The 25,510-nt window shown below is 38.8% G+C and overlaps 1 protein-coding gene across 3 annotated transcripts in view; it reads left to right on the top strand.

Moving 5' to 3' along the window:
• The window catches only part of USP25 (ubiquitin specific peptidase 25), a 55,247-nt gene that overhangs the window by 26,612 nt on the left and 3,125 nt on the right, over positions 1 to 25,510 (top strand). Inside the window, exons 6-22 of one of the 3 annotated variants that reach the window (XM_081908085.1) lie at positions 163 to 249; positions 1,842 to 1,979; positions 3,128 to 3,204; positions 3,933 to 4,006; positions 4,766 to 4,914; positions 7,097 to 7,224; positions 8,692 to 8,787; positions 9,554 to 9,715; positions 10,545 to 10,750; positions 11,601 to 11,671; positions 12,618 to 12,846; positions 13,588 to 13,788; positions 14,502 to 14,635; positions 16,967 to 17,080; positions 20,381 to 20,476; positions 23,725 to 23,903; positions 25,114 to 25,192. In XM_081908085.1, coding sequence (XP_081764211.1) covers positions 163 to 249; positions 1,842 to 1,979; positions 3,128 to 3,204; positions 3,933 to 4,006; positions 4,766 to 4,914; positions 7,097 to 7,224; positions 8,692 to 8,787; positions 9,554 to 9,715; positions 10,545 to 10,750; positions 11,601 to 11,671; positions 12,618 to 12,846; positions 13,588 to 13,788; positions 14,502 to 14,635; positions 16,967 to 17,080; positions 20,381 to 20,476; positions 23,725 to 23,903; positions 25,114 to 25,192 — 2,220 coding nt within the window. The remainder of the gene's footprint in view (positions 1 to 162; positions 250 to 1,841; positions 1,980 to 3,127; positions 3,205 to 3,932; positions 4,007 to 4,765; positions 4,915 to 7,096; positions 7,225 to 8,691; positions 8,788 to 9,553; positions 9,716 to 10,544; positions 10,751 to 11,600; positions 11,672 to 12,617; positions 12,847 to 13,587; positions 13,789 to 14,501; positions 14,636 to 16,966; positions 17,081 to 20,380; positions 20,477 to 23,724; positions 23,904 to 25,113; positions 25,193 to 25,510) is intronic. The other 2 variants (XM_081908086.1, XM_081908087.1) reach the window with 2 other exon arrangements.

Genomic DNA, 25,510 nt, shown 5'->3' with positions numbered 1-25,510 from the left:
CAGAATAAAGCAAAAAGCATACAAGGCACTCCATATGGGCTACAACCCACAAACCAGTTCCGTACTTCTGCTGTATTTTTAAGTATGTTAAAGTGTAAATACCAAACACATTAAATGATCTGCAATTTTAAAAGGTTATATAAAATGCCTTTTCTTTTTCAGTCGTTATTTAATCTGCTGGAATTCCGAAGGCTAGTCTTGAATTATAGTCCTCCTGCCGGCGCTCAAGATCTGCCCCGAAACAAAAAGGTATAAGTAGAAATATGCATTACCAATAGACTAACAAAATGCTTTTCCTAATGCAGAATACCCCACTGTGTTTTGCCCCAGTTTGGGAAAATTCAGGTGTGGTATTGAAAGAATTGTGTGGAAAGGGTCATATATTCAGCAGTGTACAACATGAGCACTAAGGTTCTGCTGCAGGCAATGGAACTATTATTTATTAGTTTTCTTACCTGCCCTTAACTATGAGACCTCAGTGTGGTTTACAACAATTCAAAAATGCATTACTGAAATCAGTTAAAACAAATTACAGCCATGAGAATATGGTGGGACCTAATCTATAATTATCTTGGTTGTCAAAGGCCAGCATAAAGGAGTACATCTTCAGCATACAACAAAGACAGCATAATAAAGATGCCTGATGCACATCTGTGGGGAGGGACTGCCATAGAGAATGCCCTCTCCCAGGTTGCCACCTCCTGATCTTCTTAGAACTACACCCTGCCAATCTTAATGCCCAAGAGGTCTGTAGGGAAGGAGGCAGGGGTGGTTTTTTTTTTTAGTACATTCTAAGGTCTGCAGAGAGGAATCTAAGTTCTTGATAATGCTTCAGACTTTCAGCAAAGCGCATTTTACTTTGCATTTAAAGGCAAGCAAGTAAAACTAGCTTTGGACACCAGCTGCAGATAATAGAATTGAGCTTCAGGGGTTGAGAGAAGTCTTCATTTTGATTTCCATCTCTTTTGGTGTCTTGTGCTGCCTTGCTGTGCAGATCACTGGTGACATTTCCAGGACTTTAAGATATCCATATCTGTGTAACTATTACCTATTTAATGCATGGGAATCGTGGGATAGTTAAAGGGAAGATAGGGATTTGCCTCATAGCAGAGGACTAGAATTTATCATTTGACACTAGTATAACTGATGCCTTGGTTTATCTAGGCCATCAGTCCCCTTTCTGTGGAATGGAATTGAGGCAGGGAAATGAGAAGTACCATATTTTTCGCCCTATAGGGCGCACCTAGGGGTTTTTTTTCTAGGGGGGAATAAAGAAAAAAAATTATTCCCCCCCCAGGCCCAAGCTTCCCCTGACCCCAGCCTCCAAAACAGGCTGCTATACGCAAGCCTTGGAAGCCCGGTGGTCTCCCCAGGCTTGTGGATATCTGTCCAAAGCCCGGGGCGCACTCCGCTGCTCCCCCCGGGTTTCGGGCTGCAGGCTGCTGTCCGCAAGCCTTGGGAGCCCGGCGGGAACTCCCGCGGGCTCCCAAGGCTTGCGGATAGCTTCCTGAAGCCTGCATTCGCCCCATAGGACGCACACACATTTCCCCTTCATTTTTGGAGGGGGAAAAGTGCATCCTATAGGGCGAAAAATACAGTATTTTTCCTTTCTTAAAACGGTACAACTGTCATTGGATTTTTGGTAGTAGTAGTCATTCATTGAGCTGTTTTCCCCCCAGACAGTATGTTTAGTCATTTTTTGAGAGACAAGGTTATGATTGCTATTGCAGAAAAGCATTCTTGGTAGTTTATTTATGCAGCAGTAATTTAGAAATTATAATGTGGCAATATGAAGCATAAAAAAAACCAACCTCACAACTGTTTGTTTATTTTATACACAGGAAAATAGAAATTTGCCTTTTATGCGTGAGCTAAGATACTTATTTGCACTTCTTTTTGGCTCAAAAAGAAAATATGTTGATCCATCAAGAGCTGTGGAAATCCTGAAAGATGCATTCAAATCTAATGACTCTCAGCAGGTAATGATAATACTCTATCTTATTTTGAATAGAAATAACCATATAAATTATAGTTGAACCAAGCATACAAACATGGTGTTGCAATTTCTGCTACTTCACCATGAGACAAACCACACTTACCTGCTGTGATCAAATATTATGCACTATTCTGATAATTGCACGGTCTTTGCACCTATTAATAAATCCCGGACTCCATATACACTTTTTAATTTTATTTCAGTTTTATGTTCTGGGTTTTCAAATAGTAAGCATAACATTTTAAAACCAAGTAACATTTTCTTACTTGATGCACATCTGTACCAAGGATAGAAGTACAGTTATTCAACTGCTGAAGTCCCTCATTTATATAAAATGAAATTTATCTTGGCTTATGTTAGAATAATGGAATCTCTAGGAAATAGGTAACAGAAACCATCTTGCCATGCTATAAGTGCATCTGAAGGACTGGCACTGTGTTTGCTATTCACTGAAGCTGCTATGGTTTCACTCTTAATAGACACAGCCCTACAGAAGATTGTGAAGTCAATAACGGTTGCAGCAGGCTATTATTTCTGCCTACAGAGCTAAATTTGTAAAGCAAAATATCAGTTTGCAATATAGTAGTGGAATTGAATCTGATTTTTCAGGCTATATTCAACCAAACCTACTCAGAGTAGACCCATTGAAATGAATGAACCTAAGTTTGCCATTTCCAGTAACTTAAATGGGCATACTCTGAGTAGGACTGTTCTATTTATATATTCATTTATTTCAGAAAATGTATGTATAGCTTGATTTGTAAAAATAATCTCAATGCTGATTGCTATCCTTTACAGTTCATTTATTTATTTAATAAAATATTACATACCACTTGATTGTAAATCGCAGCAGTTCACCAAAAATAAAAATAAAAAATATCAATAAGCTGTTGAAAAGTAAGTTAGTATGGGAAAATGCCAACTACTTTAATACTGCTTAGTAGCCAAAAGCCCTTTGTACGGTATTTGGACCCACCCCTTTCCTGTGTTTGCACAGCAGTTCACACAATACAGTGAGCTTCCCATTATATTAGCCATAGGAGAATTAATATCTACAAGTATCATAGCTGATGGATAGAATATTTTCTTGACTACTAGATTTGAATGTGCATTCGTTTACTCTCTCAACAGCAAGATGTCAGTGAATTCACACACAAGTTATTAGACTGGTTAGAGGATGCCTTCCAAATAAAAGCTGAAGAGGAACAGTAAGTAGTCATTTTAAGAAACCAGCAGTGTCTTCTGATTTCCTGTAGGACAAGTTTTGTTACTTGGAGTAGAAGGACTTTGCTCAAAATTTCACCCTTGGGAATCTAAATGTGCTTCTCATTTATTCTTAGAAAAATAAATAAAAATCATTTCCAATAGTGGCAGTACTGATTGAATGTGATTACAGCAGCCATGTGATATCAAATCAGAGAAAGAGGAGGGCAAGCAAAGATGACATCACCTATTTTCTTTTTGCCCCCTCCCCACAAGTCAGCCATGTGAAGAGCTGCCCTGTGACAGAGCTGGGGGTAGAGGAAGGAGATGAGGAAAGAACCATCACCCACCAGCCCCTGGGTCAGCTTGGCATTGTCCCTTCTTCTGCTTCCCTGTGTTTAGAGGAACTGTGCATCCTCCATGTGTACATTTTGGCTTTTTGCTTGCTTTTAAGTGCAATATCTATAATGAAGCTGTTGTAATTTAATAATATCACCCACATTTTGGACTCTGCTTGAAAAATCAGGATACACATCAAATAAATTAATAACAATAAATTTTGTAAAAAACACCCCCCTCAGATTCTCCTGGTTCTTTTAAAAGCATTTGGGTCAATATAATAGGGTCAATAAAATAAGTGTTGGCTCTATTGAATGCAGACTTTTTACATTTTCTTGAAGCAGATTTCTCTTGTAATTCCAGTGTGTGTTTTTTTAAATCATTGTATTTTTAGGGATGGAGAAAAGCCAAAGAACCCGATGGTAGAGCTGTTTTATGGGCGGTTTCTAGCAGTTGGAGTTCTTGAAGGTACTGCTCTTGAATGGGATCAGTCTTAAGTTATCTTCTCTCTAATCAAAATGTTAATGATGAACGAAAATAGTGCATACACGTCTCTCTGTGTGTAGAAGCAGTGAAGTGAAAATCTAGGGAAAACATTCTAAATACTCCAGATACTGGTGTCTAAGTGCAGCAGAATTTTGTTTGGCAGTATCTAGTTGAAACTGAAAGCTAAAAGGTGGTGCATCTGTTTACAAGGCATTGAGCTTAGTATCAGTGCTGGGTAGTTTTGCCAACATACTCCCATACCTCCGGAGCTACCCTTGCCACTTGAGATCAGTGGGGAAGTCCTCCCATATATGGGGCTTCATGGTGTAACAATAGTGGGCTGCTGCGGGTGGGGGACTGGAGTCGGGGAGAAGAGGAAGAGGAAATTGGCCTGCTCAGCCCCTAAGCACTTGGAGTAAGTAACCTGGAAAAGGTGGGGAGTGATTAGGGTTGAGGGGAGGTGTGCTGTGAGGCTTAAATGTGCTGCTCCTCTCTGCACAGTATCAGGGTGTTTTAGGGGGATGAAAAGGAGAAAGGACACCTTCTTGCTTTTCCACTCTCCATAACACAACCTCCTGCTGCATAGCTCACAGCAGACGTTTCACATAGCATGCAGATAAAAGAGGTAGTTTTATAATCAGCTTTATCTAAGAGCTGCTATGAAATAAAATGCATCTTCATAGTCTATATGATGATAAATGTTCGTTGTTGAAATCTTTAACTCCTCCCTCTTCTGATAAGGGAAGAAATTTGAAAATACAGAGATGTTTGGCCAGTACCCACTTCAGGTTAATGGCTTCAAAGATCTACATGAGTGCCTAGAAGCTGCCATGATAGAAGGGGAAATTGAATCCTTGCACTCAGAAAATTCTGGGAAGTCCGGCCAGGAGGTGAGTGATATGCTTAGACTTCTAGAGACATTGGTAACCGTTTCCATGAAGCTGACCTAGTTGAAAATATAGATGGCACAAATGCAAGTCATTTTGGCAGGTCATTTATTTACGCTGATAAGACTTGCCCACTTTCATCTCAGATATTTTTTGGATAACCACCAGTTTGGAAAATACCGTATTTTTTGCTCTATAAGACTCACTTTTTCCCTCCTAAAAAGTAAGGGGAAATGTGTGTGCGTCTTATGGAGCGAATGCAGGCTGCGCAGCTATCCCAGAAGCCAGAACAGCAAGAGGGATTGCTGCTTTCACTGCACAGCGATCCCTCTTGCTGTTCTGGCTTCTGAGATTGAGAATATTTTTGACTTGTTTTCCTCCTCCAAAAACTAGGTGCGTCTTGTGGTCTGGTGCGTCTTATAGAGCGAAAAATACGGTACTTAAACATGGTAGCTCAAGAGAGGAAATGTTTAGCTGGAAACATTTGAATTATTTCAATAAATGAGTTGATCTAAATTAGTACATTCCAACTGGTTCTACGGTTTATCTTTCGCCACAGAATTGGAAAGGTGATCTGGATTTAGATTATGCTTGCTCTTGGCAACCCAGTAAACTTTATGCTTGAGTGATTCATTGCTTCAAGCTATGTCAATTAAATTATGCAATACAACTCCTATCCAGGAGGAAGGAAATACAGCTTATTCTTTACTATGGACTTAGAATGTCATCTTCAGGTAGTGGTTCTTACACCACAAAAATTCCATATTGCCCTGGTAGAAATACGTTATGAGAGTAAATAACAGGATCTTCTACTTGTCAACAGTGAGAAAATAGGACTGGATCGTTGGCTATCTAGGGGTGTTCATACATTTATGCCTTGCAGATGGTGGATTTATGTCCTAAAATTTTAGAATTGACAGCAAGGCAGAGTTTGGGTAAAGATTTCACTACTTTGCATGTATTCAGATGAAGAAACATCTCTTGCACTTGACTTTTAAGTTTTAGAAGATACAATTCTTTGCTACAAAACCAAATTCTGGCATTTTAAAATGGAGTGGAGAACACTTCCACTTTTAACGAAGGAAGCTAAAAAAATAATAATTGTATCTTCTCACTCAACCTTGTACTTATAAAGCTTTCCTACTTGGAGAAGATGTGAGAATCAGTTTTATAAAATGAGTTTTCCTTGTGAATAGGAGGTTATTTCTCAGGTATGTCTAGAAATCTTTCCAGAACTATTGGGCTTTCTTTGTAGATAACATCATTTTGTGTTTTTCATATTTTTTATTTTTTGTCCTGATCTTCTCTAAGGTTCTAGGATAACATCTTTCCCAAAGAGTTTCTCAATGCAAAGTTCAGCCTAGTGAGTTGGAATAAAGAGAACAGATCTGTTCATTTTCTAGAAAAGCAGACACTACAAAATTATATGCATCTGACACATTTTGATTATTATATGCCAAGGTCAGTAGTTTGGATTAAATACATGAATAAAGCAAAGATAGTGTGCAATGCTTTTCCAAATTTTCATATAGGAAAATAAGCTATTTTTGGATTTTAATCAACTTTATTTTTTGCACTACATCTCAGTTCACAGAATTATCAGTGGTAGTAAATAAACTTTTAAAAGTAATTATGATGTTGGAATACATTGCTGTACAGTTACCAATTACCAGCAATTCCAAGATGCCATCAGATTTTAAATCAAAGGAAAACATTTAATTAAATGTGAATGTAGTGATCACACTATTACAGTGCTTATAAAGTGAGCCCTAAAAAAATTCGTAGCTTGAAGAAGGCGAGAAAGAAAGAGACTATTTTAGAAGAAAGCCTAACAGCAGCGAGTTTGTCTCAGTGCTTGATGTAGTGGGTACACAAGCCTTAATGTAACTCAACTTGTGTGGTTTCAATTTCTGTAGATCTTTATGATCCCCCAGAGCAGCATTGTTTTCAGCATATGCTGAACAGACCTCTTGGCATTATACTAGAACCTGATAATATATATTCCTTGTTTGACCTAAAGTAAATATTTTATTTATTTTTTAGATATACAACTGTAAAAGATGCACCATGGAAAGTTTACTTTGATTTCTTCCCTAAAATACCTCCCCCCCCCACTTGAATAATTAGAGTCGAAAGGCATATTCCTTAACAATTCACTCTTTTTTGTGTTTTGTTTTTTCCTCAGCACTGGTTTACTGAACTTCCTCCTGTCTTAACCTTTGAGCTTTCAAGATTTGAATTCAACCAGGCTTTGGGAAGACCAGAGAAGATACACAACAAATTAGAATTCCCTCAAGTTCTATACCTAGACAGGTACAGAAGCTTATGTAATAGTATATTGCAAAAGATTACGGACAATAATTATAATGTGTAGATAGTAGCAGACAGTTATCTGACATGTTAACTTTTTAGTTTCTACCCAATGAAAAGTTTTTACAGCTCCCCATGTGGAAATGATAGAAGTCAATCCTATGCATGTTTTGTCAGAACTAAATCCTGTTGTGACCAGTGGAGCTTCCCGCAGATATTTGTCCATAGGGTTACACTGTATATGTGAACCAAAGCCACTGCTTTGAGACTTTTGTAAGTGCAGGAGTTGAATATATTAAATAAATAAGGCTGAATATCAGCTATATAATAAAATGCACTTCCAGAATCAGTGAGGTGAAAACATTTATATTGTTTTCTTTTCCCGAATGTGAGCTTTAACTCATATTTTGTTCTCAAATATGGCATTTAATGTTTTTATAACAGTTTTTTTATGGCAGTAATATATTTCTTCATCTACAAATAGATGAATATTGTAAATATGTTGCCATTAATACAAAGATGTTCATCCTACGTCTGCTGTGGCTTCTAATTACATTGCTTGCACTGTTAATATCGTTGTTAGACTTGAATTCATAAAACTTTCTGATCCACTTCAGCGCAAGCTGTGTGCCTCAGGGGAACAAATAGATTCAAGGTACAGGAAGCTGATGCTCAAGATAGAGGTTGGTGATACCAAATTGTGGCATCTGGCTTGCCTAACAGACTTAGCTACATTCAGGGTGAGTCTCAGGGCAAAACTCAGCGTCACACAAGCAGACACAGTGAGACTTCCCCTTCCTTTCTACCTACCCCCTTTAGACCTTGCCCTTCCCCAAATCTTCCCCAGAGGGTTGGGACACATTCCAGAAAATATTTGCGAAGGGCATCAGCGAATGGGGAGAGACAGGGAAAGACCCATTATGTCCACTGGCCTCGAGGCTCACCCAGAATGTGCACGTCAGAAATAGTTGTGATATCTTCTTCAGATAAGGTATAGTAGATGACAGGCGGGTGATGGTTCTTACCCTATTGTCTATTCTGCACCTCTCTACACTTGGTAGAATTAAGCAGTATCATTAGCTATCTTGAACCTTCAGGATAAAATAGAACAGTAGGTCATAGCACAGTTTTCTGCAACAGGTGCTTGGAAATAAGCCACAATGAGTACGATAAGGTTTACTCCCAGGTCAGTGTGAATAGGATTGCAGCTTGTGGTAACATTCCTAATGCCAGGGGAAGGAGGGAGCTTCCTAAAATTTATAAAAGTTTATATGTATGTGTACATAACTTTTTTTCATGATCAGTAGCCAGTAATTCAGGCAACAAGTAAACAGTCTTGAATATCTTTCTATGAAAGTCTGTAATATCAAAATATTGTTAATATTGTTAAATTATTACAAGAAAGTGTTCAGATGCTATGTGCTCCTGTTACTGAAATGTAACACTGAGAAATTTGTTCTCTGTTGACAGATATATGCACAAAAACAGAGAAATTACACGAATAAAGCGAGAAGAAATAAAAAGACTCAAAGAATACCTCACAATATTGCAGCAGAGACTAGAACGGTAATATGTTTTTTTAAATTCTGATATTAATAGTCATGATAAATTTCAGATATACAAATTGGAACCTGTTTTGCCCTTATATTATTATTTCCCCAGAATTTATTTCATTTTGCCTTTATTTTATTCTACTTTTTTCTAGAGTCATAAGAAATAGGTAAAGTGGTATTTTATTGAAAGTGGTTTTTCCCCATAGTAGTGAAACCACAGGAAACTGTGTTATACCAAGTCAGATCACTGTCCAAATTGTCTCAACATTCTATAGGATGCATAGGTATTTGTGTGCACTGACTTCCAAGTGGTCCAGGCCTATTGCAACCATGGTAGACAGAAGAGTTTGCTGGCATAAAAATCAGCCAGAATTACTCTCAAAACACTATATACACTTGGTGGCCGGCCAGCACACAATCACCCAAATTAGACTCTTGCAAGGCAGAGAGCCTAAAAGCTCTTTTCGCACCAGGGTTTTCCCTCACAGAAAGAGCTTTGAACCTCTCCATCCTATGTGTGGCACAAGGTCCACTTGGCCCACCTGCTCCAGAAAGGTAGTAATAGTCACAAAGGGACGATTCTGGGGTCATTCTAGCTATATGCAAGTTCAGCTTTACGCACAGTGTGCAGAGCCTAACCCTGTGCAAGCTGCAAGCTCATCCATAGCAGAAGAAATAACTTAAACTCTTTCTTACAGTCACACTGTCAGTGTAGAATATGAAGCATGTGTTTTGGAGATATTTGAGCATGTAATGAGGGTATTAATATGTTTTGGCAGATATTTAAGCTACGGTTCCGGTCCTAAGAGATTTCCCCTGGTAGATGTCCTACAGTATGCTCTGGAGTTTGCATCAAGTAAGCCAGTTTGTACGTCTCCTATTGAGGATCTTAATACTAGTGCTCTCCCTAGTGGTACTTTGTCGACACAGGCAATACCAAGGTAAAAAAATGCATCACATGTGTTCAGTCTTTCTAATTATGATTTGCTTAGCTGCAGTTAATTAATCAATTAATGACCAAATAACTATTTTTTTAAAATACTTGAAATTATTTATTTATGCTCCTGCTTTTAAATTTTACCTCTCTGTCATGAAACCCATGTAGTTCCCTTGCAGTCACCTGTCCATGCACTGACCACACCCAAACCTGCTTAGTTTCTCCAGGTGATGCTGACTGCATGTACCTTTAGACCTTGTATGGAGCCATTTGGGAAAATACTCCATGGTTTGCACAGCTTTGTATCACAAAGCCATGTGAGATACCTAGAATCTCACTTTAAGCAACTTAATTGTGTACAAATGAGGTGGTTTTACACTGGTTATTTGCCTTATATATTTTCTTAAATGCTATTTAAGAAAAATGTATTTATTAACATGTGTTCCAGAAAATAGTTCATTAGTGAAAAATAAATGATATTTGCACAATCGATGAGACATGAGGTTTGATATCAAAAGCTCTGAAGACTAGGAGGGGTCCCAAGTCCCGCATACTACTTACTCTAGAGGAGTTGATGTGAGAGGTGGTAATCTGATTTAAAGGCATAATTGGGGGTACGGGAGAACAAAATGTCTAAGTTCTTGTGTTCATACCCCCAGATTTTCTGTCAGATTTCAGACATTGTGTTCTGCAAGGGACGTCTTTTAAAGATGGCTTGGTACTGCATTAATTTCAGAATGCAGAGGCCTTTTTGTTAGTGTGTAGTATCTTTTGAGATAATATATTGATTCATTTGCTTAGATTGAATGTTTCATCTTTTGCAACAAATGTAGCACAACAGAACAACAGGGGCCTTCTACAGATACACAAAGCACATCGCCTGCACAGCGGTCGGTAATACACAAGCCATTCACACAATCTCGGATTCCACCAGACCTGCCAATGCACCCAGCACCAAGACACATAACTGAAGAGGAGCTTTCAGTCCTTGAGGGATGTTTACATCGTTGGAGGACGGAAGTAGAAAATGACACTAGAGGTACTGGCTAGGAAGTTTGGCCAAGGCCAAGAGATTAGCATGGTCTTCACTCTTTTCTGGAGCTTAGACGATGCCTTATCCAAAGCACTTGTTTTAGAGAAGCTCAGGTTGGCAGGCCGGAGCCATTGCTCTCCCCGGTCTAGCTTAGAGCATGACAGGGGCTTGAGCTTAAGCACCAAAGTCTAGTTGATGCTCAGTATTATATTGAATGTGACACTCTGCTCCTCCCGTCTCTGAAAAGGGATGGAGTTGGCAAGTGTCATTTGGGTTGCTTACCAAGGCAGGCAAAATTTGCTGGCAGTGGCTGTAACATCCAGCAATTTTATTTTTTCCCCCTTCTGACTTGGTACTTGGCAAAGTATAAAAGTATAAGTAGTTTTGATTACATGGAGGCAGTTTTGATGTTTAAGCTATCCAGCCTGTCCTGCACAATTGGGGAAGGCAAGCAGTCAGTAAATGGTTGCCAGGTAAACCACTGTCCATCTAAGTCTTATGGGTGATCTGTAAAGCTCTAACCAGTAGATCTTATTTTTATATATGGGATGTTTGACATTGTTGGGAGATTTGGGCAAAGCTCTCGAGGGAGGGAATATATTTCATGGTCAGTACCTGAATGAATTAAAATTGCTTTTAAAATGCAGAAGGAAGTGATGATTCATAATTATTTGGCATGTAAATGCTTCTCTGGGCCTCCTATGGAAGGAAGGATGGAATATTAATTTTATTAGTAGTAGTAGTAGTAGTAGTAGTAGTAGTAGTAGTAGCAGCCAGTAGTAGAATAATTGTGTTTATCTGTAGAAATGTGAATTTTCATATTGGAGGCAATGACTTCATTTTCCTTTCATCTTAGATTTGCAAGAAAGCATAGCTAGAATACAGCGGACAATTGAGTTAATGTACACTGACAAATCAATGGTGCAGGTAAGTATCATTTACTTATGAAAGAGAATGTATTACCATAATATAGCAATAATACTGACCAATTGTGTATTTTATGAGAGTTTACTTCTGGTTCTCAGCCACCATTGCACTATAGAACATCATTAGACAGGACCTACTCTTATGATCGGTTAACATGAAAAGTTGTATATATAAGCCTGAGACTTGAAACTTTTCTCTGTTGAGCATGCAGCCTGCATGCTGGAACCATGTGTAAACTGGTCTAGCCAGTGAAGATGCATTGAACAGGAACTGTATTTCACACAGCCCTTTTGCTTTGTAGTCTAAATTGCTTCTTCACCCTTGTTTTAGGTAGATCACAACAGTTGTCTTGAAGCGGAAGATCAGCAATCTGTTTCAGTTCCTTTGAATCACTGTCATGCCCATTCTTTTTCTTTACTTTCCCCTTGAAATTGGCTATTTTAGATACAGAAAGCATAACAGGGAGAACTTGAGACCTACAAAGCTTGCAATTTGTGGAGGTGGGGAGCAAGTTAATGCATTCAGACATTTTCGTTGACCCATGTTAAACTTCTTTTCAGTTGAGCATAACTGCAGCTCAAACTTGAACAACTTGCTTTCCTATAACATACATTATCATTTGTGTACTCAAATCCTATTCATACTGAAGAGAACTACCTGAGTAGCTGTGAATGTGGAAACGATTCTGCTAAATTGTGACAAAGTTCAGAATGACAGTGGAAGAAACTAGCCACTCGTATTTCCTTTAATCCAGAGCAGGTAGAAGTGAGCAGGTAAAGCTGGATGCCAAGTACTTTATGGAATTGATGAGAAGAAACAATTTTTACACGAGCTTTGTTTTTCTGTCTGATTAAATCCTTATTCCTGTCTGTTTTTTATTCTTCGTCCTTTTTGCTAATTATTGTGACTTAACTTCCCTATTTCCTGTTGATTTTATTTTACTTAGGTTCCGTATCGGTTACATGCAGTATTAGTTCATGAAGGACAGGCTAATGCAGGACACTACTGGGCATATATCTATGACAGTTACCAAAGGAGGTGGATGAAGTACAATGATATTTCTGTGACAAAGTCTACTTGGGAAGAGCTTGAACGTGACTCATTTGGTGGATATCGGAACGCAAGTGCTTACTGCTTAATGTATATCAATGATAAAGAACCATTTTTGATTCAAGGTACTATTACGGTGATATGAAAAGCAGAATTTGAGTTGAATATATTTAATGTCTCAGTGACTTTAGTTGTTCCTTACACCCAAGGAGGTGTGACACCCACAAGGCACTCTGCTTTGCAAATTGGACACATACATGTAATTAGTTGGCTGGGTTGGAATTTCATTCTTGAGTTTTAACAGGCCTACTATAAAGTAAATACCAAAGGAAGTGGAAAGGGATTTTTAGTGGTGGATGAGGAGGGGTGTTGGAAACTTCCCACGTCCATCTGCAATTCTTTTCCTCTTTCCCACCACTTTTATCCACCTGACTGGCAAATAAACCTAAGAACCATCAGCTGGAATAAAAGTAGCTGGAGAAAATCATTGCAGAGGAGAAGGTGAAGGGGGGCACAGGGAAAAGGGGACTGCAGTAGGAAGCTTAAGTACCCCATTTCCTTCCAGATGGTTTTTCATCTTGCTGTTTTACATGCCAGTAAATACAGGGTTGGATCTCTCATCTAACTAATAGCATGATAATAAATGATAGCACAGTTGCATTGCTGTAAAAGGTACAGTGATGCAACTTTTTAGTGCCCTCCCCCGAGTTTTTAAACAAAGAGCTGAAACTTAGTTTACTAAAGATCCTGAGCTAACTCCTTTGTGAAACTGATTGAAATACTTGGTTTTAAATGTTTTGTAAAAGAATTTGTGCACACTTTCATGGTTTTATTTGATGCATGAAACACATCATATGCTGTTACAGAGGAATTCAACAAGGAAACAGGGCTTATGGTTGTTGGAATGGAAACGTTACCTCCTGATCTAAGAGATTATGTCAAAGAAGACAATAAGCGTTTTGAAAAAGAGCTGGAAGATTGGGATGCACAGATTGCTGTGAAAGCACAACAGGACAAAACATTAACATCCCCAACACCCGGGGTGCCTATGCCTTCCACTACTCCAGGTCAGTAAAGAAAGCAGCTTCTATAAGGCTTTCTCTTCTGTTAGGGGGTTAAATTACTGATTATTCAAGACCTGCAAAGGAACTACAGCTCATAAGCAGCCAGCAACTCCCCAAACCTGTAGATGGAAGGAAAGCAGACACATCAGTTGGACCACGAGCAAACAGACAAATGTAGATAAAGGCATTTAATTATTTAGCAAGAAAAATTAACAAACACCCTGCTCACACACCTTAAAGAGCTTAAAAACCTCTCACAAGGTTTGTAAATTTAAAAGCTACTTTAAATGTACACTTCCCTTTTCCTCCCTGCAAATAGAATCAGAGTGTGAGAGCATACATATGCCTGTTAAACGAAGAATGTGCAAGAGTCCTAAACAGTTCTAGAAGTGTCCCCAGTTGTCAAGATGTATTGCTGCTGTTTATTGCCTCTTCTCAGTAGCTGCTTAAGCTTCTGTTGTGAGAGGTAAACATCATGCTGATAACATTAATGTAGGATATCATTCCTTTTCGTTTTTTGTCAAGTTTGCAATACAGTTAATCATACAGTTAGTGTTGACCCATTGAAAGCAGTAAACTTAACCTAATCAGAAAAGAGTGGACTTAAGTTACATTGTACCTAATTGTAACATTGTACCAACATTGTAATGTTGTGATATATTGTGCATGTATTTATAACACAAAATATTTACCTCGCCACCTTCCCACTAATCAAGGAGAAGAACCTGAATATTTGGAACAACCCTCAAGGACTGATGTCTCAAAGCAGCTGAAAGAAGATTCTGTACGAGCAATCACAAAAGCATTCACTGAACAAGAGGATAAGAATCCTGAAGCTATTATGCATTTGGTAAGAAAGGCAAAATATCTTCCTCCTTTATATACAAAAGATTTATCAGATTTATACCTGACTTTGGTAAACTGCTTAGCGGTTTTATTTACAATCAAGTTGTAGAGAAACTTTTTAAAATAAGACTATACTCCTGTACCCATTTATCTAACAATTAGGATTTAGCTAAAGGTCTTTGTGTTCACTTTTCTGTCCGAAACGTTTCAGTGTTGTGATACATTGTGCATATTACACAATGGGGTCCATCCCTTATATGTTCTGGGTTGAAAGAGTGTTCCATTTCAAGAGATGAGTGCTTTATCTGCAGATGCCTATGCAACCTACTTTTCCAGAAGGAAACGTGGTGATATTGGGGAAACTGTTACGCATTAATAACTTTTAAGTGTCATCAAAAAATTTCTTCCACTTTCTGGAAAAAACAAGAAACTGCCTTATGTCTCCAAGTTTCACCCTGATTTTATTTGACTTGCGGTATAATTCATTACTTTTTAACAGAACACTTTCTTGCTTAGCAGTAAACCAATTATTTAACTGTTACACTTTTCATGCTCTCTTACTTTAAGTGTATTTACAATTTACTGAGGCCCAAGCAATTTCCATTTTCTTATGATCAAGAACAAACTAAGGCCCGGGGACTGGATCTGGCCCAATCGACTTCTAAATCCAGCCCGCGGACGGTCCAGGAATCAGCGTGTTTTTACATGAGTAGAATGTGTCCTTTTATTTAAAATGCATCTCTGGGTTATTTGTGGAGCATAGGAATTCGTTCATTTTTAATTTTCCCCAAAATATAGTCTGGCCCCCCCACAAGGTGGGGACTGGCCCCCTGCTTTAAACGTTTGCTGACCCCTGATTAAGAAGCTTCTGAGACAGTGAAAAATACTGTTGTTTTGACTGACAAATTTCTGACATTTTCCCAGTCAAGCATCCACCTCTGAACATCCATTTAAAATGATATCTCCAGTCCAAAAGGAATGTCATTTTGATGTTTCAGAACTTAAGAGGTGGCCATTTTAACTTACAGTACACCAATCTAAGGTCAATCTTGACAGCTCCTACAGCCTCGCTGCTTGCTACATTATACACCAAGGCAACTTGTTTTTAATAAGTATATGCTTGTCCTGCTACAGACCGTGAGTGACTTGAAATATAAATGTTTTTATGCAGACATGAATTTTGTGTTTGGAGAAAATGTGTGTCACTGTTTGTAAAGTGCAGCCTGAATTCATTTTGCTACAAATAGGCAGCCAGAAATAAACACGCTTGTTGCACTTCACAAGTGACAGTTGTGTATACTTTTTATGCCCTTACCCCTCATTTGAAGGCTACCTTTGTAATAAGAAAAACAGTGTATAATCAAACTGTTTAAACTTCCTACATGGATTGGGTATTAATCCCTGGGCTATAATTCAGTTTAGATTTTAGATTTTGTTCCATGAACTCAGTGGGAATTTAATTGTCCAAAGTTTATGGGGAATAGAATAAGATGCAATATGTCCATATGGGGAAATCGGGCCCAAATCTTCATGCATCTTTTGTTGCCAGCTTACAGCTTGAATTGGGGCTTTCTCACCATTCTCTTTGAATTGGGTATGGCTGTGCGGGTGCTAAACCAGCGCTTGGAGACAGTAATGGGCTGGATGAGAGCCATTAAACTGTGATTGAATCCCTACAAAATGAAGGCACAGTTAGGGGCAGTTCCCATGTCTGGGAAGTGGGGAGATATCGTGAATCCAGTACACCACCCCATTTATGGAACTCCTTACCTCTGGAGATATGATAAGTGTGAACACTTGATCAGTTTCAGTGCCCTCTTAAAACACACCTGTTTCCCAGATCCTTTAAGACACCCTGAAACCCTTTCACCCAATAATTTCTATTTTTTACGCTTACATGGTGTTTGACTTGTTTTCTCCTAGGCTATATTTTGTATTCTGCTGACAGTGGTGTATTATGTGGGTTTTAATTACAATTGTTAAATTGCTTTTACTGTATGTTTTGCTGTGTAAAACACTCTAGGAATTTTATGAAAAGCAGTATATAAATGAAAAAAAAAATTATTTATAAATTACCTTACCTGATCGTTTCCAGGCTAAGAAGAGAGAAAGCATTGAAATCTAAAGTTACTGAATAATAAGGCTGTCCATGTAAATGAGTATAAAGTATATGTAACCTACTGTTGGCCTTAACTTTTAGTTTTAAACTGTTTACTTGCAATTATAACAGCAGCGATTTAAAAAAAATATTTATATATTTAAAAGGAAAATAAGATTTTGCTAGTATTCTCAGAACAATCTAAAGCCTGTCGTGTTTTCATTTCCCCCCTCACAGAATTCTGATAGTGCCCCAGATCCAACAGCTTCTAAACAGAAAGTTGTGGAGGTGGCGATTCCTGATGTAGGGACTTATGTGATTGAGTCAGAGGAGGGAGGTTATGACGATGAGGTACCACCTTCACCGTAATCACATATTTCTGCACCTTTCATGTGCTGCAGACAGCTGCCTGATGAGTGGTCTTTGGCATGCTTGCACATGGTTGCACTTACCTAAACACTTACCCAAGTCCCAGCTGATTTTACTGCAATTTGTCAAATCATGAAGAACTGATAGATGCTGCTTCTCTCTTGTTTTTGCACGGTGTGAAATAGAGAAATTTGATGAAGATTGTTTGTTCTGAGCGTTATCAAGCATCATGTTTAGATTCTAGTAACTGAAGACTAAGCAAGTAATTTTGGTGGCAGACCTGTGGCCCTCCAGATGTCACAAGACTACATCTCTCATCCCCGATCATGGACCATGCTGGCTGGGGATGATGGGAGTTGGAGTCCAGCCACATCCAGTGGGCCACAGGTTAGCCACCACTGTTTTGATTTTTATAAAAGAGATGCCCTGATTGGAAGCGCCCTGTGAGTTTGAGCTGCTCTTACTATGAATAATCCATTGGGAATTTACTTAGCGCTGTGCACATGTTAAAAGCAATACAGTTGCTGCTTGCGGGCCTACAATCTAAAAGACCTGGCACAAAGGAAAAGGAGATGGGGAGGAAAGTAAGTGCATTCAGGTCCCAGTTCTTATGCAGTTTTTTTAATGAGCAGCTGAAATGGAAAGAGTTTAGGGAGAGAAACTAAACTGGGAGCTGGTCTCGGCAGAGCTGATGTTCCCTGCAGTTCCCATTGAAAGGCCTAGAAACCAGTACTCACTGTTTTAAATGCCACAGTTTAAATGATGGGGATATTTAGTGACAGCTTCAACTAACATGACCCCAGTGCACCAGTGCACATAAGCACCAGGCAAGAATAGACCCTGGAAGGAGGCAGCCACCTTCTGGGCCACCACCACCTGGGTTTTTGTTTTTGTTTTTGCCTTTTGGATCCATAGGGCTACTAGTCAACAGGGTGGCAAGTAGTCCTTTTAGATCCAAAGATTATAGCGGAAGTTCTCTGATGTGCCCACATAGGTATGTGTTTTCAGAGTGCAGTCTTCCCTTTAATGTAACTGGGCCCAGTGTAGAGTGTGTGGATTCAAATGTGGATCCATATACACATTGACTATGTGAACTGCATTACTTGCAGAAGAATATCTAAATGCATGTTCCATTAAAAACTATGTAGTGTAGTCTCAAATCCACATTTGGATCCACATCCCTGTCAAAAAAATTGGCAAGCCTACACATGCCTATGTTTGAGTGATTAGCATTCTTAAATAAAGTCTCAGTGGGAGCAATGTATATGTATATATTATACATACATACACACAGGGAGAAACAATGGGGTAGATGGGCGCATTTATGTCTTACTAGTGGACTCATGGACTTCCTGGAAATAACTGGCTTCCTTGTGTTGGAGACTAGATTCTGAACTAGGTAGCTCTGATCCAGGGGTTTTTTGCTGTGTTTTTATGATAGACTATCACCCAGTTAAAAAAACTTAGTTGATGAGTCACATGGATTTTAATTCCTCAATCATAAATTAGAAAATGAATAAACAAAGGGAAAAAGCACCCATTATTTTTAAGATAGCATGTGTTACAGCAGGTTGCAACATCATTTAATGTTCAAATATTGCAACCTGAGAACATGGAGCTGAAACTTGATATTATTGTGAATATATATTTGGGCAAAGTTGTATGTGATTTCTACTGTATAATTGCCAGTAATAAAAATTAATATGTGAAATATCAATAGTCCTTGACATAGAAATAACAGTGGGGAAGAGAGCAGTATTAAACATATATAGCACCCTGTGCTTTTAGTCTACTGCTTTAGCATAGGGCCTGAAGTCTCTTTAGAAAAGACCTCCAAGTGCCACCCCCTCCAGGAATACAGCACATTGGCCCCACTAAGGCAGCCATGCAGATAATACAGGTCCCTTCCAAATCCACATGCCTAACTGAAATGATTGCAATACTGGTTTGACTTGAAAAAAATAACTTGTGACATACAGTGATCTTTGCATGAAATACGTGTGCTCATGCCTTGGAAGCACGAATAGGTGGGTCACTTGATAAATCTGTAACAAAGGACAGTGTTTTCTTTCCATTCATCTGAAAACGTGGATTTGCAAAAATAACGTCTTCTCCCCCCTTCCCTTCTTGACTTCAAGCCTCTGCTGTTGCAGTCCCTTTCATGAACGGAAAGAAACCCTGCTGTTGGCATTATGTATTCCCAGTTTGAAAATGTGAATGATTTTAGAGGGATTTCCCATTTTGCTTCAATCCGATTCTTCTAATAGCCATGTTCTGACTTCGACTTTAGTTCTATAATGGAAGGCATGCATATTAAAAAATCTATCTGCACAAATAAGAATTAATTTTATATTAATTTTACAGCAAAAGAAACCCTCCCTTAGCAACTACAATGCAACACAGACTACAGCCATGTCTTATAATGCATCAAAAATTAGAGAGACTCTAGATTATCATATACAATAAAAGAAAAATAGCACAATATCATAAATCAAACCATCCAAAAGATTTTATGTGCTGTAGGAAGTCTGCTGTTCATATGCATGGTAAAACAGTACAATTCCGCCATAAATTCGTCTGTGGCATTTTTCTTTTCTTTTTTACCCCTTGCCATTTTAGCTTATCTGTAAGTTTTTCATTTAAAGCAATCTGCCACACCTTTTGGTATCATGCTGTCAGAATTGCCACTTCCAAAATCTTGCAATTCCCAGCCTGGCCACTACCAGTAAATACCCAATTCATGGTTTTCACGAAATAAGTTCAAATTCAGGGCTGGCTCACTTGTCTTTTTTAGGCATTGGACGCTAATTCCATAGATCTTTGCAAAGATGGAATGCCAAAATACAGAGACTTTGTTGCATTCCCACCTTAGGAAAGCTCCCTTAACTTTGTGTCCCTTCCAGTACCATATATAAGAATTATGTCATTATGTTTAACTGAAAATAGACTGCTTTGTACCTTACTGGAGAAGCTATAATCTCTTACATTAACTCAGTCTGCTAAAACTCATCTTCAAGAGACTAAGTCTGCATGTACATGAAGCTTTGAACTCTTTTTTCCTCTTAAATGCCTTAAGTATTTCTTATTAATCTAGCGTTACTAGTTATATATTTACTACCTTGGAAATGGACAAGAATGTTGTGAATGCCACAAATACAACGCTGAAATGCTTGCCATTGCAATGGGTGCATGCAGTTGCATGAGTATGTAAAGGCACATACTGAGTTGCGTTGTTGACACTTTTCTTCATTCAAAATATAAATGTTAAATCTCCTATAACAGGTCATGCTGACCCCGAACATGCAAGGTATTATCATGGCTATAGGTAAAGCCACGAATGTTTATGACAGGTGTGGGCCAGAAGCAGGGTTCTTTAAGGTACACCTAACACTTTCAACTTTCCTTTTTTCTTACTGTCTTTGTACTTGAATTCTAATTAAAAGTTGTCCTTTTCCTGGAGTTTTCCTTTATTTCTACATTTAATTGTGTTCTCTCGAAAGAAAAAGCTAAGAATTAACACAGCACCATCCAATATTTTTGAAGGAATTTTTAATAATAAATTTAATCAATAAAGCTCATCCCAGTGCTACAGTTGGCAACACCTACTTAAGGAATACCTTCAGTAGACTTTGCTCCAGTTTTGTGCACATATTAAGATTTATTACTTAAGTGCTGTTTATTTCAGTTGGTATTTTAAAAGTAAAAGTAGGCTTGGTGGTTGCCATACTAGTCTAGTAACCTCTTTGCAAGGAATAATGCATAGTTAGCACATCAATGCTACCTTAACCATGTGAAACAATTACGGCAACTAAGTTATACTGTTCCTAACAGGGCATGGCCATATTTCATGCTCCCTTACCTAACTGCTTCCTCCTCCCTTTTGAAGAAGACATACTGATATAAATATTGTTCCTGACCCTCATATTTTCTTTCTAGACAACACCATGCTTTACTGACAAATGGGTCAAAGATCTAAACTTTATTGCTTGGAGGCAGGTTATGATTTTCTTGTCATGTATTGGTAGATTGCCACCTTTCCTGATATCAGGGGAAAGTAATGGTCTGTATTTTGTTACTTAAGACATGCAATAATTAAAGGGGAAGGACAACTAACTAATAGAAGTTGGCCATATCATTGCAAAATCAGTATTTTTGTCCTATGACTTTATAACTTGTCAGAATTTAAATTGCATTTGTTTTTTTAAGGAACCAAGATCCCAGGAATGATCTTAAGTACATTCCAAGATAAGTTAACTTAAGGAAGTTGTTCATAAATGGAAAGCTTCCTGACTGATGCCTGTGAACTCAAAAAGCTTCTTTGGAAGGTTTGAGTAGGATTCTGGAACAGTGTGAAATCAGACATGGAGAGCTGCTAGAAAAGAGGAGAAACTTTTCTTCCACAACCTTGCAAAATTTAACACCCTAGAATCCAATCCATGCACTTTGTTTTAGAGATGCTCTACCATATAAGCTAGGGATGTGGGTGGCGCTGTGGTTTCAACCACAGAGCCTAGGGCTTGCTGATCAGAAGGTCGGTGGTTTGAATCTCCACGGTGCAGTGAGCTCCCGTTGCTCGGTCCCTGCTCCTGCCAACTAGCAGTTTGAAAGCACATCAAAGTGCAAGTAGATAAATAGGTACTGCTCCGGCGGGAAGGTAAATGGCGTTTCCGTGCGCTGCTCTGGTTTGCCAGAAGCGGCTTTGTCATGCTGGCCACATGACCTGGAAGCTCTCTGCAGCAAACGCCAGCTCCCTTGGCCGGTAAAGTGAGATGAGCGCTGCAACCCCAGAGTCCTCTGCGATTGGACTTAATTGTCAGGGGTCATTTTACCTTCACCTTTACCATAGAAGCTACAAAGTAGAGCAGACTTCCCAAACCTTGTGCTCACCATATGTTTTGGGCTAGAAGTCTGATCAGCTGTGGTAGTTGCAGTACAAAACTATCTGGGGGTCCTGCATTGGAGAAGGCTAAGAAGTCAGTGAACAGCCTCAATTTAAATCGCTTTCTCTTTTGTATGTATCCTATATTTTTACTAAATTCTGGCTCACATTTGACCTAAAGTATATTAAAGGAGATGCACTAAACATTGCATACTTGCTGTTGAAATATAGCTGTAAGATGGAAATATAGCTTAGAGGAGGATAGTATTTTTCCATATTGCCTTTTCCCTGCTGTGTTTCAATAAGATGTTGCCAACCTTGCTTGGATTCCAAGTCTCTGATTATCTGCAGGCCTAATAGATGTGTGTACATATTTTGTGTTTATACTTTCAAAAATCATGTTATATATAGGTATCTCAAAGCTACGTATAACGTTCCACGCACTTTTGAAATCTTTTAAAGGTGAGAACTAATACTTGTTTTGACAGTGTGCTTTTAGTACAAGAAATAAATTGCATGTGGATTTCAGAAGTTACTTTATTTCATTAATAAGGACTTTCACTTGTGGTCGTATCTGTTTGGTTCTCCCATGTGGTAGCTTGTGAAAGAGATATTTTTAGATGGAGCAGTGTGGTGAGCAAACAGCGTCAGTCAGATAAACTGCATACTCTGTTATTGCAGTAGCATTCTGAGTTCTATGGATCACATGTCTAAGAAAATACAGAAATTGTGATATGTCCTGTTTATAAGCAGTAGTCTTCTTCAAAAGAATTATTTTGAAGGATTTAATATATTTTAAAATATTGCAAATATATGGGACGCAGGTGGCACTGTGAGTTAAACCACAGAGCCTAGGACTTGCCAATCAGAAGGTCGGCGGTTCGAATCCCTGGGACTGGGTGAACTCCCATTGTTCGGTCCCAGCTCCTGCCAACCTAGCAGTTCGAAAGCACATCAAAGTGCAAATAGATAAATAGGTACCGCACCGGCAGGAAGGTAAACAGCGTTTCCATGCGCTGCTCTGGTTCACCAGAAGTGGCTTAGTCATGCTGGCCACATGACCTGGAAGCTGTCTGTGGACAAAAGCCGACTCCTTCGGCCAGTAAAGCGAGATGAGCGCCGCAACCCCAGAGTCAGTCACGACTGGACCTAATGGTCAGGGGTCCCTTTACCCTTTACCTTTATGACATTATTATCAAAGTGCTCTTGAATACTTTCTGCCCAGAGTTAATGCTATCATTGCCCATTCTCACACTGAGAGTTGGGATTTGTTAAATACCATTAAAATGGAGCCTTGTGCTAATGTATAACTAGAGAGTGAGTTTTGTTGTTGACAGTTAATACAAGGAGGGTGGGGAAATAGCATGTATCCTAAGCCAGGCCTATTAATTTTGAATAGGTCTACTCCAAGTAGCATTAAGTTTGATAGAGCCCTTTGATTTGATGGCTTGCTGCTTAAAATATTTTCTGTTTTCCTTTAGAAGCTGAATGTTTGCTTTATACTTACTACTGCAGCACTTTTGCCATATTGCTGAAATGATGTTTTAAGGTTTTATTTCTGTCTTCATCCAGGATAGTTTAAAGTGTCATTGGAAAAGAGAATCATGGCTTTGGAATTAAATATTCCTGTTTCTTATTAGTGATGCTGATATTTAAATTGTATAGAGCTTTTAATGTAGTTTACATTTTTCATTTAAAAAATCCTGTCCTGTTAAAAATGGCTGCCATTTTTTTTTTTAATGTTTAGGCCATAAAATTGGAATATGCACGATTACTGAAACTTGCCCAACAAGAGACGTCGCCTGAGTGTGATTACCGTTTGCATCATGCAATTGTATACTTCATCCAGAACCAGGCTCCAAACAAAATAATTGAGAGAACGTTGCTGGAACAGTTTGCAGATCACAATTTGAGTTTTGATGAAAGGTAATGTATGCATGTGTGTCTGGTCCAACATACTTCAAGCAAAGCTTCTGTAGAATGTTGGTTTGTTTGTTTTTTGTTTTTAAAAGGAAATAAGGTATAAATTATTTAGCTTTCCTTCTGCAAATGCAATTAAGCAGAATGAGTGTTTTTCAAAAAGAAACCTACCGGTTCTATGAGAAAACAATAGATATGTAGCAAAAGTGTTACAGCTCCACCTTGTGACACTTAAAGATAGTTGCTGGCATACACTTGAGCAAAACATGTCTGCACCGTAATCAACAGAAGAAACCAGAGAAAAGTACATGCTGTATATGTGATAATTTAAATGCATTCTAAGGCTGGCTTTGTCTAGTACAGCAAGTAACACTGCAACATGAAGGCTCCTAAAATGAGAGATTAATAATAAACTGAAGAATTTAAAAAAGTGAAACCAAAAAAATGAAACCAAAGATGAGTCCCCCTGTGACCCTGCCATTATTGTAGCAGTACTTTCAGGCAGTGCATTAGACTACAGTGGTACTTTTGAGTTACATACACTTCAGGTTACATTTGCTTCAGGTTACAGACTCCGCTAACCCAGAACTAGTACCTCAGGTTAAGAACTTTGCTTCAGGATGAAAACAGAAATCATGCTTCGGCGGCGTGGCGGCAGCAGGAGGCCCCATTAGCTAAAGGGGTGCTTCAGGTTAAGAACAGTTCCAGGTTAAGAACGGACCTCCGGAACGAATTAAGTACTTAACCCGAGGTACCACTGTAGTTCATAAAGCCAAGCCATCTAAAATAAATCAGCCAGTCCTAATTGAAGTCACAGAAATAATATCTAGTCATTCAGTAGGTCTCAAACCTGAGAAGACATGCAAGATCCAGGTTAAGATACTCTCTTCCAAGGAAGCCTGCTCTGAAGAAGGAAGAGAAGTGCTATGCCTTTTTAATTTTTTTAAAAATGGCAGTCTTACCGAACCTCCCATCTTTCTGCCCAATCTGCATGAACACAGGAACAGTCCCAATTCACTTTGCAAATGATACAAGGGGATGTTTTGCAACACATACTCACATGCACCCCAACCCTGAGAGGGCAGGCCCTTGTGAAGTAGGTGTCTGGAGAGCGGCAGCTTCCTCTTACTGTTTAGAACAAAAGGTCACATTCCTGCTCTGAAATGGCTGCAAAGCAGGATTTAGAAAGTGAGTAACCACCTTTTCTTTTTTAAAGGTGCCGTAACATAATGAAAGTGGCCAGAGCCAAAATTGAAATGATAAAGCCAGATGAAGTAAAAATGGAAGATTATGAGGTTAGTATTGTCAGAAACATTTCCTCTTACTCATCCTAAGGTAAAATGAATGTGTGTGTGTGTGTTACTTAATGTAAGTCCTGAAAAACAGCAGGTGATAAGTATTGAGCTCAAAAGCTTGAGAAGTGTGGCCTTCACATTTGGATTTTAAATGGACTTGCAAGCAGTTTGCATGTAATAGGCAGTGACTGCGCAGAAATGGTGGGGGGTGGGGAATCAGAAAATTAGTCAGCGGACAGTGCATTGCTCTTAATGTCATGTTGAATCTCCATATCCACAGTTACTCAAGATTTTCTCATTGGCATGGCCATCTAAAGG

The sequence above is a fragment of the Podarcis melisellensis genome (assembly GCF_964234715.1).
Source record: "Podarcis melisellensis genome assembly, chromosome: 4".
In the NCBI taxonomy this organism is placed as follows: domain Eukaryota; kingdom Metazoa; phylum Chordata; class Lepidosauria; order Squamata; family Lacertidae; genus Podarcis; species Podarcis melisellensis.
Note: the sequence above shows the minus strand (reverse complement) of the source record. Positions and strands in the feature narration are given on the sequence as shown.